We start from the raw sequence: 21,067 nt of genomic DNA on the forward strand, positions 1-21,067 counted from the left end.
GGAAATATAGGATTGCAGAGGAGCTATAGGAAGACCCACATGGCAATATGCTACATAGCATCATCAGCATATAGGCCACAGGTGATGAACCTTCTTTAGCTAGAGGACCACATTGCCTTGTGGGAAGCCTTCTGAAGGCTGGATACCAGGGGTGGCTGGAGTCAGAGGCAAAAGTGAGTGCAGCAATGGGTGTGGCTCTTACAGTAGGCTGTAGTCCAGTCACACACGAGTTGGAAGCTGGCCACTGTGAGAACCGGGTACTAGACTAGATGGACCTAGATGATCTAGCAGGCTTTTATGTTCACACATTCTCTTTCTCTCTCTCATCCACACCCACCTCTCCATTATTACATTTCAGCCAGGCAAAAGCACTCAAGGAAGAGATGAAGCTGGGCCAATGAGAAGTGTTTTAGACTAGGAGAGTCCTGACAACTGGACAGAGCTGGAGGGTTGCATTCAGCCTCCAGGGCTGAGGTTCCCCACCCTGATTCAGGGAATTTAATTATGCATTAATGTTTACAGGAATACAAATTCCACAAGTTAAGGGAGCCATCTTTTGAACAGGGCTGCCTTAAGATGTCTTCTGAATGTCAGGTAGTTGTTTATCGCTTTGACATCTGATGGGAGGGCATTCCACAGGGCGGGCGCCACTACCGAGAAGGCCCTCTGCCTGGTTCCCTGTAGCTTTGCTTCTCGCAATGAGGGAACCGCCAGAAGGCCCTCGGCGCTGGACCTCAGCGTCCGGGCAGAACGATGGGGGTGGAGACGCTCCTTCAGGTATACTGGGCCGAGGCCGTTTAGGGCTTTAAAGGTCAGCACCAACACTTTGAATTGTGCTCGGAAACATACTGGGAGCCAATGTAGGTCTTTCAAGACCGGTGTTATATGGTCTCGGAGGCCGCCCCCAGTCACCAGTCTAGCTGCCACATTCTGGATTAGTTGTAGTTTCTGAGTCACCTTCAAAGGTAGCCCCACGTAGAGCGCATTGCAGTAGTCCAAGCGGGAGATAACTAGAGCATGCACCACTCTGGCGAGACAGTCTGCGGGCAGATAGGGTCTCAGCCTGCGTACCAGGTGGAGTTGGTAGACAGCTGCCCTGGATGATAACGAGCCAATAGATGGCACTGTGAAGAATTGTAATGGCCTGATCTCACTTGGTATTCAGTCCGAGTGCGGGAAGTCCTCAGATGTACTGCTGCACACTCTGCATTTGTGGTGTTGTGTGGGAAAGTGTGATTCCCATTTCTAGAAGATAAATGTAAAAAAAAAACATGAGCAGTTGTCTAATTCAATATATTTTTATTTGGATGAGAATATAGAGGGGAGGTTTATCTGATTTGCAGATGACACAAAGCTGGGAGGGATGGCTAACACTATAGAAGACAAAAATCAAGATTCAAAATTACACAGGTGTGCTGGAGCTGGAGCTGGAGCTGGTGTTTTGTTTTGTTTTTAAATTGCTGTTATTTTTTACCTATGCCATTTTAAACTGTGATATTAATGCTGCATTCTTAGTTTTAGATTTTGATTTATGTGGAAATTGTTTTCCATTTGGTTGTGTATTTTTTGATGTGGTTTATTTATTGTTTATGACATTTGTAATTATGTAAATCTTGTCATGTTGTAAGCCGCCTTGAGCATTGTTTTTAACTGTGGAAAGGCAGCATACAAATAAAAAATGATGATGATGATGATACTGCAATCTTAGGCCACTTTGGCAGGAACACAGTGTTCACATCATGAGAAGTACAGTGGTACCTCGGGTTAAGTACTTAATTTGTTCCAGAGGTCTGTTCTTAACCTGAAACTGTTCTTAACCTGAAGCACCACTTTAGCTAATGGGGCCTCCTGCTGCCGCTGCGCCGCCAGAGCACGATTTCTGTTCTTATCCTGAAGCAAAGTTCTTAACCTGAAGCACTATTTCTGGGTTAGTGGAGTCTGTAACCTGAAGCATATGTAACCTGAAGCGTATGTAACCCGAGGTCCCACTGTAATAACTTTGCACTATTCTGCCTTGGTTAATCCATATCTTCAGAACTGTGTTCAGGGGTGCCACATTTTAAGAATGGCCATAGACCATTTGGAGCATGTCCAGGGGAGAGAAACAAGGGTGCTAATGGGCTAAAAATCAAGTTCTGTGAAGAACAGTTGAAAGGTCTGGGTGCATTCAGCCTGGAGTAGAGTGGAGACATTACATTGGTCTTCAAATATCTGAAGGTCTGTCATGCAGAAGACAGAGCAGACTTTTTCTCTGTTGTTCTGGAGGACTGGATTAGAACCAATGGGTGGAAACAGCAGGGAAGCAAATTTGCCTATGTGTTAAGAGAAACATCATAACAGTATTTGACAGTGGAACAGACTGCTTTGAAAAGTGATGAGCTCTTCTTAGCTGGAGCTTGCTGCTGTGCTGCTGTCCAGCTTGAAGGCTTCCCACAGGCATCTGGTTGCAAGAACATGATGCTGGACTAGGAGGGCCATTGGCCTGGTCCATCTTGCTCACCATTTGTTCTTATGTTCAGAGGCCAGACAGCCATCTGTCAGTTGCATCTGCATTAAAGTAGGGAAGGGATGGGGGAACTCTGTGCAAGGCATTGTTGTCACCTGGTGTCATTACGATTATGACTAGGTGTCAGGGAACTGCCATCAGAGCATCAGGTGGTGGAGGGACTCAGGCAGGATGAAAGAGACTCAACTGCTGAAGCAGGGACCAGCAGGGGGAGGAGTGGGTCTCTGAGGGAATGCGAGCAGGAGGGAGGGCTCAGGGAGGCTTCCAGCGAGAACAGTGGGGAGGTATCGGAGTCTCCCATAGGGAGACCCACACCTCGCAGGAAATTGTCACGCCGTGAGTCCAGGAGACGCGTTTCCGTTAAGGAACTTCTTTGCTGGAAACGCTTCCGCAGACAGCCACTGTCGGACTCTACTAGTGACTAGAGCAGACATGTCTGAGGAGCTCCGTCACACACGGAGGTTTGTGGGGTCGCACAAACTCTGAGGGAGCACGTTTTCACGCACAAGCAGCTAATCAAACCCTCACAGCAGTCCGACAGTCTTTGTACGCTGCCTGTGCAAGAGAAGGCATCATGAGCGAACCAACCGGAACCGGAGGAGCAGGGGCTGGAGCTGGTCCAAGCTTGGAAGATAGATACCGAGCGTTGGAGGTTCAACTGGCCCTGCAGACGGCGAGGTTGGAGGAGAGAAGGGCTCAGGATGCAGACAAGAAGGGGAGAGCCACGCAATTCCCCAGAAAGGTACCAGGATTGGTGCAGAAATTTGGGGGGGACCCCAAGGACTACCATGCTTTTAGGACAGAGATGCAATATGCCCTTAATGTGCAGTTCGATGAGTTCCCTGATGAGGAATCGCGAGTTGCTTTTGTAATTGGGCATCTTGAGAAAGGGGCTAGAGACTGGGTTCGACCCCTAATGGCAACGCACAATGACATACTAAAGGACACAATGAAGTTCTTTCGTGCAATGGATATCATGTTTTCCAGCGATATTGAGGAAGGGGTGGTGCGCAGACAGCTAATGGCTTGTAAGCAGGGAAGTCGATCTGTCCGTGAATATTGGACTGAGTTTACCATGCTGATTCACAGACTGAGTTGGGATTTATCGGCGGCACCCGTTCAAATGCTATTTGAAGAAGGTCTTTCTTCGGGGGTGAAAGACGAGCTGGCACGGAGCCCCAGGGCGGAGTCTATGGATCAGCTGACCAAATCTGCGCTGACCATAGGAGCGCGGCAGGAGGCAAGAGCCTTGGAGAGGCGGGAAGGGAGAGGGGAACGTTGGAAGGAGTTCCGCATTCCAGACATTCCTGAGCCAGCTTTCCCGCCGGCAGAGCCGATGGAAATCGGAACAGCGCGCGCGCGCGCATTTTCAAAAACCAGCGAGGGAGCTAAGAAGGAGGGAAAGGGCCCCCGGAAATGCTATCTCTGCCAACAGCCAGGCCACTTTGCCAGAGTCTGCCCCCAGAGGAAGGAATGGCAAGGGATGGTGGGAGCTGTTGAGGGGGGAGAAGAAGGGGGAGCGGAGCAGGTAAAAGCCAACGCCTGGTTGCCACAATTGGGGCACTGCAGCCAGGCCAAAGAGCAGTGAAAGTGCCCGTGCCAGAAGCTCCTCGACCTGCTCTAGTGATTGAAGTGTCGCTAGAGCTGCAGAATGGGCACCCCCTAAAAATAAAGGCGCTATTGGACTCAGGCAGCTCCTGCAATTTTATGAGCAAGGAGTTTGCTGCTGAACACCAGATACAGACCATCCCTTTAAGCAACCCCCTGCAGGTGACCACGATTGATGGCAGGGAGTTGTTGGGAGGAGGAGTCCGCTTGCAGACTGTCCCAATGATAATGAGGGTGGCAAGGCACACAGAACTGATAGCGTTTAATGTGGCCACCCTGGGAGGCGCTCCCATTATTTTGGGAATGAGCTGGCTAGCTCTACATGATCCGCTGGTTGGCTGGCATCAAAGAGTGGTGTCCTTTGGTTCAGCACATTGCCTAGAACACTGCAAAGGGGAGAAGGGTTCAGCAGGGGCCCAAGCCACCCTAGCAGGGACTGAAGTAATGGGGAAGGTGAAGGTACCACCACAGTATGCAGATCTCAGCGACGTGTTCAGCGAGAAGGAAGCTGACCAACTACCACCTCATAGACCCTTTGATTGTCAGATCAATTTACTCCCAGGAGCACAGCTTCCCGTGGGCAAGTTGTATGCCATGTCAGACAGGGAAATGCAGGAGTTGCGAGGGTTCATTGACAAGAACCTGAAGAGAGGCTTCATCAGAGAGTCCAAAGCAGCAGGGGGGAGCCCAGTGTTCTTTGTGGACAAAAAAAATGCGGACAAGCCGAGACTTGTATGTGATTTTAGGCGGCTGAATGCAGTGACTGAACCGGTGGCGTTCCCTATGCCCAGAATTGATGATATTTTGACCAGGGTGAGGAAGGGAAAGATTTTCACAAAGCTGGATCTAAGGGGGGCGTACAACCTGATACGCATAAGGAAAGGGGATGAATGGAAAACCACCATGTTTACCCCTTTGGGGGCGTTTGAATACCTCGTTATGCCATTTGGATTACAAGCAGGCTCCGCGTGTTTTCAATCTTTTATGAACCACGTGCTGGGCCCTTTGCTCTACAAGAATTGCGTTGCCTTTCTAGATGATGTGTTGGTGTATTCTGAGAATGAGGAGCAACATGTGAGAGACGTCAGAGAAGTGTTGAGCAGACTGCAAGCCAACAGGCTGTGGGTCAAACTGGAGAAGTGTCGGTTCCATACCAAGGAGGTGGAATTCCTGGGGTACCGCCTGTCAGACAAGGGATTGGCCATGGATCCCGGCAAGGTACAGGCAGTGCTGGAATGGAAAACACCCAAAACCAAGAAGGATGTGCAGAGGTTCCTAGGGTTTGGAAACTTTTATCGTAAGTTCATCCGCAACTTCGCCCATCTGACGGCGCCCATCACTGACTGTCTCAGCAGTAAAAAGAAGTTTGTATGGACGGCGGAGGCGGAGCGAGCGTTTGAGGAACTGAAAAGGGCCTTCGCCTCTGAAGAACAACTTCTGCATGTGGATTTACGAAAGAAGCTAAGGGTTGAAACAGACGCATCTGACAGAGCCATAGGGGCGGTGCTTCTTCTGCAGCCGGGGAAGGAGGAGTCAGAGTGGCGTCCGTGTGCCTTCTTCTCGCGGAAGCTGAACAAATCCGAGAGGAACTACACGGTGTACGACCGAGAACTGCTTGCTATTCATGAGGCGTTCCGGAGATGGAGGCATCTGCTAGTTGGTGCACAACATAAAGTGCAAGTGTGCACGGACCATAAAAATCTAGAGTACTGGAGAACGGCGCGAGTGCTCAACCAAAGGCAGTTGAGATGGGCCCAAGAGTTCTCCAAATTTAACTTTGAGATTTGTTATGTGCCAGGCCCAGAGAATGTTAGGGCGGACGCTCTCTCACGCAAACCTGAATATTTGGAGGGGGAGGGAGCACCCGAAGAAACCCATATCATTCCAGAGGACCGCTGGGTGTGTGGGGCGACTTTGGTGGGGCAAAGGGAATTGGTAGAGGGTACGGTGCAGGATGCATACGCCCAGGGGAAACTCAGGGATCTCAGAGGGGAGGAAGACAAATCCGGTGGTTTTGAGGAGAGAAATGGGGCATTGTATTATAAGGGAGCGTTATATATACCTGAAGGGGAATTGAGGGAGAAGGTACTCAAGCAGCTGCACGATAGCCCCACAGCAGGGCACTTTGGGCAACACAAGACCATGTGGCTGGTTACCAGGGAATTTTGGTGGCCCAAGGTCAGGGAAGATGTGCGGGAGTATGTGAGAGGGTGTGAACAATGCCAAAGAGCCAAGGGGGAGAGGCGGGCGCCGGCTGGTTTATTAGAACCACTGCCCACACCTGAGAGACCGTGGGAAGCAGTGGCAATAGATTTCATGACTGATCTGCCAAGGTCTAGAGGGAAAACAGCCATCATGGTTGTAGTAGACCTGTTAACTAAAATGGCCCACTTCATAGCCTGCTCACATGCGGTTACAGCAGAAGAAACCGCCAAATTGTTTGTAGAGAATGTGTTTAGGTTGCATGGCGCCCCCTTGAGGGTGGTTTCAGACCGAGGGAAACAATTTACTTCCAGGTTCTGGAGGAAGCTCATGAGCTTACTGCATGTAGAGGTTAATTTCTCGACGGCCCGTCATCCTGAAACCAACGGGCAGGCGGAAAGAGCAAATGGGGTTCTCCAACAATATTTGAGGTGTTATGTTAATGACAGAGAGAATGATTGGGTGGAGAAGTTGGCGTTGGCAGAATTTGCCTACAACAATGCAGAGAACGTGTCCACGGGGATGAGCCCCTTTTTGGCTAATCACGGGTGCCATCCCAGAGCCTTCCCAGGGGGGGAGGGGGAGAACTGGAGCGTTCCAGCTGCAGAACAGTTCGTGGAAGAAATGGAAGCGATCCATCGCCAGCTCCAACTCAATTTAAACAGGGCTAAGGAGGAATATAAGAGGCAGGCAGACAAAAACAGAAGGGAAGGTGAAAGCATCAGGGTGGGGGACCAGGTGTGGCTGTCAACCCAAGGGTTGCCATTCAAAGGAGGTTGTAAGAAATTAAGACCCAAAAGGCTGGGTCCGTTTGAAGTCATACAGCAGGTCAATCCAGTGGCTTTCAGGCTCCGGTTACCGAACCACATGAAGCTGCACCCAGTTTTTCACAGGTCGTTGCTGTCACCGTATAGAGGAGACAGTGAGGGGAGGGTCACTAGGGGACCAGCAATGGAGGAGAAGGAACACAGCTACCATGTAGCGGAGATCCTCGATTCCAGGTGGAAGGGAGATCAAGTAGAGTATTTGGTAATGTGGGAAGGGGAACCGGAGTCGGAAAACACCTGGGTTAGGGCAGAGGATGTCAATGACGAGGTTTTAATAGAGACTTTTCATCAGAGGTTCCCACGTAAACCTCAGCCGGTAGCGAGGTTCCGAAGGGAATACTTTGCCACCACCGACGAGGAAGAGGAGTTGGAGGGGTTCCCAGATTCTGAAGAGGAAGAGGATTCAGCTGGCCAGGACGACGATCGATGGAGAGAATTGTTCGAGACGTCAGAAGATGAGGAAGATTCGTTTCGGGGTTTTAGCCCTTCACCTCCCAGGGGGGAGGAATTGGGAGGGGGTGAGGGGGGCCCTGGAGGGGAGGTGGATGTCAGGGAACTGCCATCAGAGCATCAGGTGGTGGAGGGACTCAGGCAGGATGAAAGAGACTCAACTGCTGAAGCAGGGACCAGCAGGGGGAGGAGTGGGTCTCTGAGGGAATGCGAGCAGGAGGGAGGGCTCAGGGAGGCTTCCAGCGAGAACAGTGGGGAGGTATCGGAGTCTCCCATAGGGAGACCCACACCTTGCAGGAAATTGTCACGCCGTGAGTCCAGGAGACGCGTTTCCGTTAAGGAACTTCTTTGCTGGAAACGCTTCCGCAGACAGCCACTGTCGGACTCTACTAGTGACTAGAGCAGACATGTCTGAGGAGCTCCGTCACACACGGAGGTTTGTGGGGTCGCACAAACTCTGAGGGAGCACGTTTTCACGCACAAGCAGCTAATCAAACCCTCACACTAGGTAATTGACAGGCAGGCTGCCTCATCCACCTGCCCAGTTTGGGCCTTAGGGAGACAGGATCTTGGCCCAGCAGTCTGAAAATATTTCCCAACCCCGTTGTATGCAGTAGCATATAGAATAGACACCAGATTCTGGCTGAGTGTGCTGTTTGTGTTTGTATGTGGAAAATGGGACCTGCGAGTCTTGCAAAGTTGCATTACCTCTACTAAGAGTAGAAGATTATATCCGGGGTAGGCACCTAAGGCCCGTGGGCCGGATGCAGCCCAATTGCCTTTTCAATCCGGCCCACGGATGGTCCGGGAATCAGCGTGTTTTTACATGAGTAGAATGTGTCCTTTTCTGGGTTATTTGTGGGGCCTGCCTGGTGTTTTTACATGAGTAGAATGCGTGCTTTTATTAAAAATGCATCTCTGAGTTATTTGTGGGACATAGAAATTCGTTCATTCCCCCCCCAAAAAAAGTCTGGCCCCCCACATGGTCTGAGGGACGATGGACCGACCCACAGCTGAAAAAGGTTGCTGACCCCTGGATTATATAATGGCAGCATATCATCAAATTTTTGAGGGTGGAGAAGAGGCTGAAACTTTCCAATGGCAATTCTGTCCCAGTTCTGTCTGTCAGAATTGGCTGCACCTACCCCATTCACTAAAGCAAACCTGTAATGAAACCCACCCACCCCACTTTCTTGCCTATTTTAAAAGGGCATTTTACTCAGTGTCCTGGGTACAGTATTCATTGGGGAAAGAAGTTCCATTAATTAGTTTCACCTTACCAGCTATGGATGTCTGGTGCAAGATGGTATCACGGTCACTACGACTGTGCAGAAAGTGAGTAGCTGCATGGTCAGCAGGCATGCACAGTCTCTTGTGCTGTGAAGTAGCCTCTGGGCCCTGAGAGGCCAAACAATACCTGTGTTCCTTTATCCAAGTGTCTGGTGGCCCCCATTTTGATGAAGATTGTGGACTACAACACCTATGTGTGCCTGGATGCAGCTTGCTAGTTTGGTGGGGGTCTCTGACTCTTAATGGTTAGTGTTAGGGTGAGGCACACTAGCTTTGTTATTTTCTGTTCTGTACTTGAGTACTGTTAGTCCTTTATCTTATTACTGGTAATAGGTTCTTATGCTTATGCGTCTAACGTCCTTAATAAAGTATTGCATTTATCCTGGTGTGCTTTCTTGAAGTAAGCCTGACTCTAAATCTGGTACCTGGCTGCTTGGTGCTCCTGAATGATTTGTTTGTTTGGGGCTCAAGAGATAGAGAGTGAGTAGACGGTTTGGCGCTTGTCTCTCTGAATCCCAAGGATGTCCAGAAACAGCCTGGGGGCACTAACAGGGATGATGGCTGTACTACTTGGCAGGGTTGGTTTTCACCCTGGTTATTCAATATCCCATTAAAACTCAGGAGATTGGCACCCAGGGTTTGGGTAGAACATTCCTTGGGGGTGGGGGCATTAGCAGGTTTGAGTATTCATTCTCCCCATTTCTTTCTTTACAAAACCTAATTTCTCCTATCTCACCTGTTGGATGCTGCTGCTCTCTGCTAGCTTGACTCAGAGGGAGTTATTTTTGTGCTGTAAGTATTGGGCCATGTCCCAAAATGGGGCTGCAGACTCCAGGCTGACTCAGGACAGGGTCATTGTCAAGCTGCTCTTAGACAGAAAAAATCAAGATTAACCTTTTAATGTGTTGTCCTAGTCAGAATATCTGTGAGCCACAGAAATGAAGAAATCAGATTTGAATTGGAGAGAATAGCAGTACAAGTAGTTTAGAAGTATTGATTTTAAAAATATATTCCAAAGGTGGGAAGAAAGAATTCCAGGTTTGTTTGCTTTTAATATAAACACTTGTTTTTATTCTATACCTAATCTCCTCGGTTTATTGACAGCATTCCACTACGGAGTTTTCTCCTCTTACTTAATTGTGTGCACAGCTCCCTTTATTTATTAAATTCTGGTCAAAATATGTCTTTATATGGCTCCATGTATGAATCTATTAGCCCATGCAATTGATCGACCTTGGCTTCATTTACCCAAGTGTTTCATTACTGACTCCTCAGAATGAAAAAGATGGGAGATAATCATAGGTGCCGAACTATTCAAAGTGGCAGATATACCTAGGATGTTTGCTTTTCTCCCCTCCCAACTGGCACCACACTGGAATATTTCCTCCCTCCCCAACAATTTTAAGGAGTGTGTGGTAAACTAACTGTTCTTGAGGTTAAGCACGTAAGGAGAGCCCTGCTGAATTGGACCAAAGGCTAATCTAGTTCAGCATCCTGTTTCCCACAGAGGCCAAGAGGATGCCTATGGGAAGCCAGGACAGCAACATAATAGCCCTCTCCTCTTGTATCCTAGCAACTGTTATTCAGAGGCGCATTGCCTCTGCCCCTGGAGGTAGTGACTCAGTAGCCACCCTTTTCTACCAGGGACGTGCCAGAAAGAGATAGTTACCAAGAAGTTACCACCTCAGGGGGATGTTGGATACTAAACTGTAAAATGTAAGCTTTGCTGAATTAATTAAGCAGAGTCTACAATAAATAACTGGCACAGCAAAATAGAAATGTAATATTGAGCAGCGTAATAGTCACTTTTGTTGCAAAAGAAAGGAAGAGTTAAACTTGCTGCTGCTTGGGAGAGGAAGTGCTTAGCAGTACACGCATAATAATACTGCAATAATATCAGTCATGAAGAGATGATTGTTTGTGTGCCTGCCCATCAGTTCTATTTTTGAAGCTAATCTCTTTAAGGTACCTATTAACAGTAGCACCTGTGTGTCTCCTGGCACCAAATTGAATAGGAAACAGAAAGCAATTGCTTAAACTGCAATTTAGGCAGTGTGATGATGTTCATGGCTAAGTAATTGTTGATCACTGAACATACTGATATAGTGCTATTGATTGTACACATGGCAATTTACGAAGAACAGGTCTGACAGGTCCCTTACCCAACAAACAATCTGCAAAAGAGAAAGCCACAACAAGAAGTGAAAACTCTGGAAGTGGGGACAGATAGAGGCGGAGGTAAACAGAATAAGAATAATGGGCTTATTTTAGCCTCACATACTTATAGGAGATAATTGGGGCAAGGATGTTGTTCTAAATGCTTCATGAAACAGAGGAGGAACTGAGGAGTGATTTGATGGAGGTGAGGAGGAAGGTGTCTCAGAAGCCATTCTGAGAGGCATAACAATCAGCAAGTGAGAAAGGGCAGAGTCATTTTAAGAAACAGGAGGGTGGTGGAATACAGTATTAATATTTTGATATACTCTTTATCATTTCAGGTGTGAATGGGATGGTTGGTAACCTACTCCTTATTATACATTGTGAACTTGGGTTCTGATCTCAAGGTACAAAATAGGATGCCTATGTGTTTCCCCTTTAAAACACTTGGAAGTAGCAACTGGAAAAGGATTGCTTCATCTTCATGTATTTGGGAAGAAGCTGCTGCTGCTGCTGTGTGTGTGTGTGTGTGTGTGTGTGTGTGTGTGTGTGTGTGTGTGTGTTTTGTAACTTTGTAGCCAACATGTATCATCCTTCTTTTGAATTCTTTTATACTCAGAGATTTCTCATGCTTCTTCTTCTAAATGTGGCTTTAAACCATTTAGTTCATGGTGAAGGAAATACTCATCCACAGACTGTGCTTGGCAATCCTGAACAAGTTGATTCAGATCTCGGCCCTTAGTTCTTAGCTTAGGATTCTGCCAGCACTGGATTTAGTGACCTCCTCATTATTCTGCTGCATATTCGGCATGAAATAAATATTGCAGTTGTGCATTTGAAACAGATTTGAAAGCCACAAAATGAGGGGGAAAGAGATGGATGCACAGCCCAATTGCCACTGGATTTGGGATGCATTTTCCCCGCTATCAAACTGCATGCTTGAACTATCAAAACCCATGTTACCTGAGGAACCTGGCCAATTCACATTTCAGAATGCTTTGCTGTTGTTTGCAAGCAAACTTCTTATTGTCACAGTTGTAACAGATATCTTCAAGTGTGATTACAGGATGTATCCTAAACAGTTCATCTCAAAAGCATCGCTGCGGGTGTCTCTGAATACAAGGCGATGCTGTCATGGCAACAGGGTGTTACTTAGCAAGCATTCCACTTTGTTCAGGCAACAGGGGAAGGGTTTTGAATTTAGAAGAGAGTTACACACACTCACACAGTTGAAGCTGCCAGAGAGTACCTGGCTGCAAATGGGGAGGCATCGAAAGGGATCTGATTTTGGAATCTGTTAGAGGAGGGGATATGAAAGGAACCTTGCATTAGGCAGCAGTGATGAGAGGGAGCTATGAGGGGAAAACCTCGCAGGGGGACAGAAGGTAAGAGACAAAGAGGCTGAGGGCAGCACAGACACATGAAAAGCAATGAGGTGGATGCAGAGATCATTGTGTGAAGTTGATACAAAGGGAAGCAGTAGAAGTCGAAGAATGTAAGAAGATATGGTGGGAAGCAAGGTTGGGGGAGATATTTGATTCAGTAGGCATTGAAAGCTGAATCTATCAAGTTCACACATTCTAAAATAATACGTGAACTGAAACACAGGGCTCCTTTGAAATGTGCATTTATCTGAATTTTGCAATACAGTTCTCCAACCCAACAATGTTTGTATGTCTTAGGGGGAAGTGCATAAAAATGAGTGCAAAACATAGATTATATCAGGGGAAATTGCTTGAAAAAATATGTACATTGGTCAAAACTGCATATAAAAATGTGTTTATCGTGAGAAATTTGCAGTAAAATCCTGATGGATTTTCAATTGCTAATTGCTTCAAAATGTGGAGAACTGAATTTGAATGTGGAAAAATAAGAACCGAAATTGGCAGATCCTTCCATCCTTGGCTGGAAGACTAGGGGGCTTATTTGGGCTCATTGAGGTGTTGACATTTGTATGACACACTAGGTTAAAAGCCATACTGAATCTCTAAAAGGTGCAACTTCACCAAACCTTTCCTCACACACTAGGCTCCTCATATATGCCAGGCTTATAAGAGCAAACAGCTAGGAAGGACCTTTAATAGCGCAAAACAAAATTATATTTTAAAGCTGCCGTGGCTGGGGGATTCTTTAAAAACACTGCCACTATCATCACCACCAACATCAACAGGCCACAGAATTTGTCAGTTTCCAAGATAAGGTCATATTCATGCTGTGCAACCTTTCGGCTTTCGTTGTAGAGTGTTTCCAGCACGAGAAACATCTCCTTTCGGTAAAAGAGCAAACAGACTTTCCACCAACACTCTTCTGCCCTGTGTAGTCATTCTCTTCCCACTGGATGCAATGCTTTGTTTCCACACCTACTAAAGCAGAATTGGGGAGAGAGAGCCATCACAGTAGGAGGGAAATTGTTACTCACACTGGATAAATCTTGTAAGTGCAGAGTAGCTGCAAATATTTAGAGAAGTGCCTCACCCTCCCTTGTTCTGATCCTTCTCTGTAATGGCCAAAACAAAATGCTTGTTTCTCCTACCCATGATCGTAGTGCATGTAGCAGGGGGAGACTGAAAGTTCTTTTTTTGGATGCTGCAGAAAAGCATGAGGGACTGACAGTATAAGCCACTCAGATTCACTATTCTTGTAAAACAAAGGCCTTAGTGACCTCTCCGGAGTAATTGGTGGTAGTTTTATCTTGTGACCCACTGCCTCTGGCCAATGCCATTCCTCTGCGAGCCATGGCCCTGATTCTAATTGCCTCCCTGCCACATCTCCTTTTGGGGGAAATAGAGCATCCAAAATGCCAGTCATGGCACGCCATTTATCAGGTAGTTTGGTCTGATCATCAGTAGGCTATTTCCTCTCTTTGTCCAAGGAGTGGTCCCAGTCTACCAGAAGTTACCAGTGCAACCAAAGAAGACTTCAGGTCTAGGTCTAGGAGTTGCTGGGTCCATGGTAGGGAGGGGCTTGAATAAGGTTGCGTCCTTATTCTTTTAAAGAACTCTGTGAAGTAAAGAGTACTGGATATCCTGTTTCATACCCTAATGTGAATCCTAGAAGACTTCCACATTCTCCTTAAAATTCAGAGAATTTTTAGTGTTTGATGCCTTATTGTGTTTTAATTTGTTGGAAGCCACCCAGAGTGGCTGGGGTAACCCAGTCAGATTATTATTAAGGGCTTGAGAAATTTGTAGCACTTCTTGAACAGATATCACACTTGACTGTTGAGGGGACTCCTTAGATAGTGAAATAGTTTCTCCTGCTCCACATCTGAGATCACTCATCTCCACACTTCACTCAGTGGTCCTGTTGAAGTATGAAAATGAATGCATTGTGGGGAGGAGCCAGTAGCTGGTCTCACCCTTGGTTGTTTGTGCACAGGCCTGCACCTGAAAAATACTGGCAGGGTAAGTTGTGCATAGGGAGCCTACAGGCATTTGGTTTCATCCACATGAGTTGTATGCCAAGGAGTGCCATCGAATCAGGAGTAGCCATAGTTTAATAGTAGAACACGTGCTGTGTGTACAGAATGCCCCAGGTTCAATTCAGGACATATACAGTTTAAAAAGGATGAAGTAGCCTTTTGATGGGAAAAGGCCCTTGAGAGCTGCTGATCAGATTATATTGGGTTAGATTACCAAGGATCTGACTCTGTGTCAGGCAGGTTCATATATACCACTTTCACACACTGTTTTCCATGTAGAGTAAACACCTGCACAGGGCTAAAGCATAGGAGCTGTAACGTCAGACCACACTTGAGCCATCATTACATCAATGTAGGTGGTTTTATAGCACACTCTCTTGCTTGCTGAATGTAGTAATTTCTGTTTTCTATAGATGTTGCAGTGCTTATTCAGTGGGAGCTGTTGGGAGGAAGGGAAAGAAGAATGTTAGCCGCTTTGAGACTCCTTCGGGTAGTGGTGATAAAGCAGGATATCAAATCCAAACTCTTCTTCTTCTAGAGAGAACAAAATACAGTGGTGCCTCGCAAGACGAAATTAATTCGTTCCGTGAGTTTTTTCACCTAGCGAATTTTTCGTCTTGCGAAGCACGGTGTCGGAAAAGTTTTGGAAAAGCTTCAAAAATCACCAAAGTCTTCAAAAACCTCAAAAAAGGCTACCACACCGCGTTCTATGAGTTGCTCCTTGAAGTCAAGTCGCAACTGTATTAACGGTGTTAAGAAAAAGGAAACAAACTTGCAAGACGTTTTCGTCTTGTGAAGCAAGCCCATAGGGAAATTCGTCTTGCGAAGCAGCTCAAAAACTGCAAAACCCTTTCGTCTAGCGAGTTTTTCGTCTTGCGAGGCATTCGTCTTGCGGGGCACCACTGTAAGCTGATAGGTGACAAGAAAAGTTCAGGAAAGGATTAATTATCACACACTCTTAGGGCTTTATTTTTTAAAAAAATTATGTATGTATGTATATATGTATGTATGTATGTATGTATGTATGTATGTATGTATTGAATTTATATACTGCCCTATACCCACAGGTCTCAGAGTGGATCACAGAATAAATGCACACCCTGAAGCAACCAATAACTAACTAACTGTGTGGTTTACGGTGTGATAGCTCAGTCAATAGAGCATGAGACTCTTAATCTCAAGGTTGTGCGTTCAAGTCCTCTGGCGGGCGACAGATTCCTGCATTTCACAGGGTTGGACCTTGTGGTCCATTCCAACTCTACAGTTCTATGATTCTATATGATGATAAATCTGCGGCAATGAAAATTAAATGCTTTACCAGAGCAATAATAACAATGCATAGAATTTACTTTAACCCAAATCTACTTAGAGAAAATAGGAATCATAATTGTCTAAATCAGTGCTGCCAAATGGTACTGAGTCACTGCTTCAAAGCAGACAAATTGCACAAATATTGGCTTGGATCCTAAAATATATGGACATAATGAAATTAAAGGAAGGAAAGTTTCCAGTTTCTTCCTGCCCCTTGCAGTGGTTACACCCACAACTCATGTTGACTGTCTATTCTCCTTTCCTTGTTCCATTCAGCTTCTGGGTCTTTCATGTCAGCTGTAAGCTAGGTGAGCTACATGGTGTTTTATCACTGTTATATGATCTGCTAGTCTGATCCTTCCATTTCTACAGTTTGCAAATCTCGTAAATTCCAGCCCTGCCACAATTGCCAGCCCAAACCTATGGATAAATTATTATCACTTATAATATTAACAAGCTGGATTATGAAGGTTATTGTTTACAAAGCCCTCTCACCTTTTAATAAACGTGGTATGACTGTTGTGTCTCAGCACAGTCTGCCACCATGCCAGGATGCTCTGCTCTGAGTCCAGTGGCTGGCAGGGATCATCATGGCCGCCTCTGCAAGCCATTGAGTTTTAATTGAGCCTGCCCACAAACTTTTTACATCAGCTGTGGACTTACTGGGCCTGGGTATGCAAGTTTAAATTGCAACCTCCTCCTCCTCCTCCTCCTCCTCCTTCTTCTATTAAATTTGTATACTGCCCTATACTCACAGGTCTCAGAACAGGATAAAATCACAATATAAAAACAAAAAAATACATAATCAAAATAAAAACAGGTTCCTTAAAGGAACCTGAGCCTAGTTTTATAAAAAGCAGATGTGATACAACCCTGCTTCTAGCTTGTACCACTTTTGATACATGCTATTTTGCTGTTTGTCATTTTGTTTTGTAAAGATGCCTTGAATTGCCTTTAGTGAGAGAAGGCACCTAATAAATTTAATTATTATTAATAATAATAGATAGCTAGTGGGTGTGCACATGCCTGAATATTTCCTGAATGGAAAAAGATAACACATGAACATAGAAAACTAGTACATCAGAAAAAAAGACAATGGTTGTTTTTTCTGTGGGCAGATATTCCTGCCCCCTCCCATGAAATAGCATTCAGGCATGAGAGTTCCCACAGGCAGCCTGAAAGTATGCAACCCAGAAACTGGGTTGCTACCACACATGTTGTGAGAACATAATCTGCAGTTCTCATACTTCCCCAACTCCTCTAATAGCTTCCTATCTTGTACTTCAGAATGCTATGCACAAAGCTAGAATGAATTCCTGACTTCTACGCTTGATTATTTACAAACCATTACACAGAGGGATAAAGCCAAAGAGCTTGGAAAATTTCCAAACAAACAAAACGGAACATTGTGAGCTTAATGAGAGAGAGAGAGAGAGAGAGAGAGAGAGAGAGAGAGAGAGAGAGAGAGAGCGCGACAGACAGACAGACAGAGACATAGCTACACCCTCTCTTCAAAGATATTCAGAACTCTCCTTGTGGCTGGCAATGCCGTTGGATAATTATCTCTGTTCCATCACTGAACATGAAACCAATGACCCACTGGAGCGATTTGTCATTTCTGAAACTCTCTTTCTGGGAGCTGGCCTGGCCTTGCCTTCGCTGAAGGGACAAGCGTAGGTGAGCTTGTGGTTGCTGCAGGATGAACTAGTGGGTTTATGTTGGGTGCATTTTAATTGTGTGTCCTCTCAGCAAAGTACTACTGTGGCAAAGTACTACTGTGAAATAGATTTGCTGCGGCAGTAGCAGCCCTGTGTCCTGTAGCTCTCTGGAAAGCTATTGTAGTCTATTGGACCTGAAGTGATGGCTGTAGTTTGCCTAATGCCACCTGAGTTTTGCTATATACCAGCATATCACTCACTGCACCAAAAACAATAAGCACCCTATGTTCTGATGTCTGTTGGCAGAAATTAAATTAAGCTACAGCTTTATGTTAAAAAAAATGGTTTCTTATAAATTCTTCAAGGGTGCTCAAAGTGGAGGCAAGTAAACAAGCAGGTTTTAAGCATTCTCAAAGATGTACACTGAAAGTGTTATGGCTTTAGTTCTGGTCTAAATTTTCTGTTAAGGGTTTTCATAACTGAGGGATTTGCTGCTTCTCACAGAAGCAACACTTGCTTTTGTTTTCAACATGCTGTGATGTCATGTCATCATGAGGTTGTTATTGGGGCTTAATGATATTTGAAATGAAATCCATAAGTAAGCACAGAGCCCTTCTCTTGCTGGAAGCAGCTTTTGTGTGGGCATTTTCAGTTGTTGTTTTCTTAATAAGACTATAGTTATAGGAGAGGCGTAGCAACCATGAGTTGGTTGATATTTTACTTTGGCCACAGAAAGTGGCACCCTAGTTGAAAGTGTCCCATTTCATCCCCCCACCCCACCCCGGAAATATTATGAAGCAAAATGCACTATGGGTGGGTGTCAAGGCCCAATCTGAGTCAGTGCTGGCCGGGGCTGGCACAAGACCCTTGGCTGCTGAGGTAAAGGAGAAGATGGTCCTTGACATCTGAAGGGAAGGCGTTCCACATGGAGGGCATCACCGAGAAGGCCTTCTGCCTGGTTCCCTGTAACTTCATTTCTCGTGCTGAAGGAACCAGCAGAAGATCCTTGGAGGAGGACCTCCATGTCTGGGCTGAACGATAGAGGTGGAGATGCTCCTTCAGGTATACTGGGCTGAGGTCGTTTAGGGCTTCAAAGGTCAGCACCAACACTTTGAATTGTTCTCGGAAATGTACTGGGAGCCTGTGAAGATCCTTTAAGATTGGTGTTGTGTGGTCCTAAAAAATCCCACCTTTGGGGTCCTGTGTCTTTTGACCCTGCTGTGAACTAATTCATTGTTTCTCCATTGGGTTCTGCAGAAGTTGCCATTTCAATCTTTGAAAAGATGCAAGCGCAAGAGATCCTCAGGAACCTGCGGCTTCCAGAGTTTGAAGACTTCAGTCAGTTTTTCCGAAGTTTGCCGGCTGCTACCTTGGTTGGCATTGGTGCCTTTGCAGCTGTTGTTGCTTACTGGTTGGCCAGCCGGCCAAAAGCAGTGAAACCACCATGTGACCTCTTGATGCAATCAGAAGAAGTTGAGGTGAGTCTTTATGCTCTTTACAAAGAACAAGAGTTGGACTTTATGAAAAGTTGTTGCTGTTCTTGCTGCACTTTTTTCATTAGTAGGCAGCATGGCTCTTACATCATTGATTTTTTACAATATTCATAGGCAGCAATCTTAAATGTTGTGACAGTACAATTGATTTTAACAGAATGGTTTGTCCAAAGTTGTTTTTGAGTTTTCCTCTGGATACTAATATATCAGAACAAACTTAGTATGGCCTGCTTGTCTGCAGATTACTGCCACGTGCGCCTCTCAACCACATATTTGTTTTTGCAGCAAAAATGCCTTAATCCAAATAATTACTGAATATTTCATTAGCTTGGTATTACTTTGATATCTTATTTTTAAAAATATGTTTGTTTGTGATGAACAAGCACTTTCAAGAAAGCACTTGCTGGACTGAATTCCAGTTCTGTGGAGCAAAGTGTTTTTTTGTGCTGACCTTCACCGAAAATGATAAAACATGGGATATCTAGCTGCCTAAATATTAATGAAATATTTACATGTTTGTTTTCTGAAAAATTAATGATGCAATACAGTCCCCTTGCCATTGTTCTTGTTTGTAACATGCTTTTAGTCCTTGGAGACATATTTGTAAAAGCCTAGACAAAGCAAGGTAATTATACTATTGAGATTCGTGTTATGGTACTCAAAAACCCCTCATTATTATTTTATTTTTAAAGTCCATACAAAAACTTACCTATAGTAATTGTGCACTCTAATCCTTTATGCTTTTGGGGTTACTTAGTGTTATCCAAATATATAATTTTGAGACAGCTGAAAACAAACTACTTGGGCACGGTGGGTGTTGAAGTGGTTTTATCACATGGGCTTATGAGGGATTGCTGAGGCAAATGGACTGCTCAACCAGTGATACATGAAGCTTTTCCCCCTAATCTGAGAAATCACCAAGCAACCATGCAGTAAGCCAATCGGAGAAAGGAATTCAGAATGAAAATACTGAAGGGGCAGAAGTCAACACAGAGGAATAATTAAGAATACATTGTCTCTGAGCTGTAATGATGAGATCTAGTTTTTTTCAAGTCCACTAATCACAAGGATCAGCCATACCTAAACCTGGTATTTTCTTCAACCGATCTGGAGAAGGACGACCATCTAATAATAATAATAATAATAATAATAATAATATCCAGGCTGATCAGTGGATTTATTAATTTTATTTGAAAAAGGAAAGTTCAGGAAAATTTTGATTGAAACTTTAGGCTACTCTTTGATGTATAAAATAAGGAGACAATTAAAATGTTCCCACTACAATAGAAATGAGATAGTAGGCCACAAAATTCACATTGTGCCAGTGTTCAACTACATAAAGAGACACTGTCAAAGGTGAGTAGGGGGAAAGCAACTGTTTTGAAGGTTGAGGCACACAGCTGTGTATAGAACAGTACCCCCCCCCCTCCAACTGACTTCTTTGTGAGTAACATGAATGATGCAGCAAGACTCATGAAATATACATTTAATTCCATGCAAGTGTCCACAGGGAGCATTTCTGCAGCCAGCGGTAAGAGTATTTTGAAAGCACATTGTACAAAACAAGGATTCAGAAAAATCAATACGGCAAAATTGCAGGTTTGGAATGTTCTGTAATGTTATGCATAAACGAAGCATAAATAGAAACTTTTAGCAAGCAATTATGTTTTCACTGCACCATAACATGTGGCTTTGAAGGTAACACAGACTGATATATCCATCCACATGCTCTCCTACAGCTGAGGCTCCTGAAAGCGCATGCTTGTATGCTCTTTGGCCTTTGAGCGATCATGCTGCCACTATTTATTCTGTAGCACAATCCAAGCATCCGCATGTGTAAGCAGTTGCACAATCTGGCTTTTAAATCAAGCAGGCGACCTGCGTGAGAAGAGGAAGCTCCGTGCTACAGACTTTTGCAACTCTTGGAAGAGTTGTTTGTAGAACAGAGATGGCATGCTAGAGAGGAGGGCTTAGCAGTGTCCTCCCCACTCTGCATTGTGTGATTGCTTACACATGAGCACAGTTAAATGCCCAAATAGTGCTACTGTAAATTGACAAAAGGGACGTAGCCAGGCATGTCAACCCTCACATTCTTTAGCATCTTGACAGTCTTGCCGGAAAGACATGAAAAAGGGTGGAGAAAC

General features: G+C 45.3%; 1 protein-coding gene across 17 annotated transcripts in view; it reads left to right on the plus strand.

Annotated features, from left to right (window-relative positions):
- The window catches only part of ACSL6 (acyl-CoA synthetase long chain family member 6), an 82,873-nt gene that overhangs the window by 27,052 nt on the left and 34,754 nt on the right, over positions 1–21,067 (plus strand). For 16 of the 17 annotated variants that reach the window (XM_083487879.1, XM_083487882.1, XM_083487867.1 and 13 more), the window contains one exon: positions 18,688–18,908. In XM_083487879.1, coding sequence (XP_083344005.1) covers positions 18,688–18,908 — 221 coding nt within the window. Of the gene's footprint in view, positions 1–13,280; positions 13,437–18,687; positions 18,909–21,067 lie in introns of all 17 variants that reach the window. The other variant, XM_083487881.1, reaches the window with a different exon arrangement.

This window comes from Podarcis liolepis, assembly GCF_965112155.1.
Source record: "Podarcis liolepis genome assembly, chromosome: 2".
Lineage (NCBI taxonomy): Eukaryota > Metazoa > Chordata > Lepidosauria > Squamata > Lacertidae > Podarcis > Podarcis liolepis.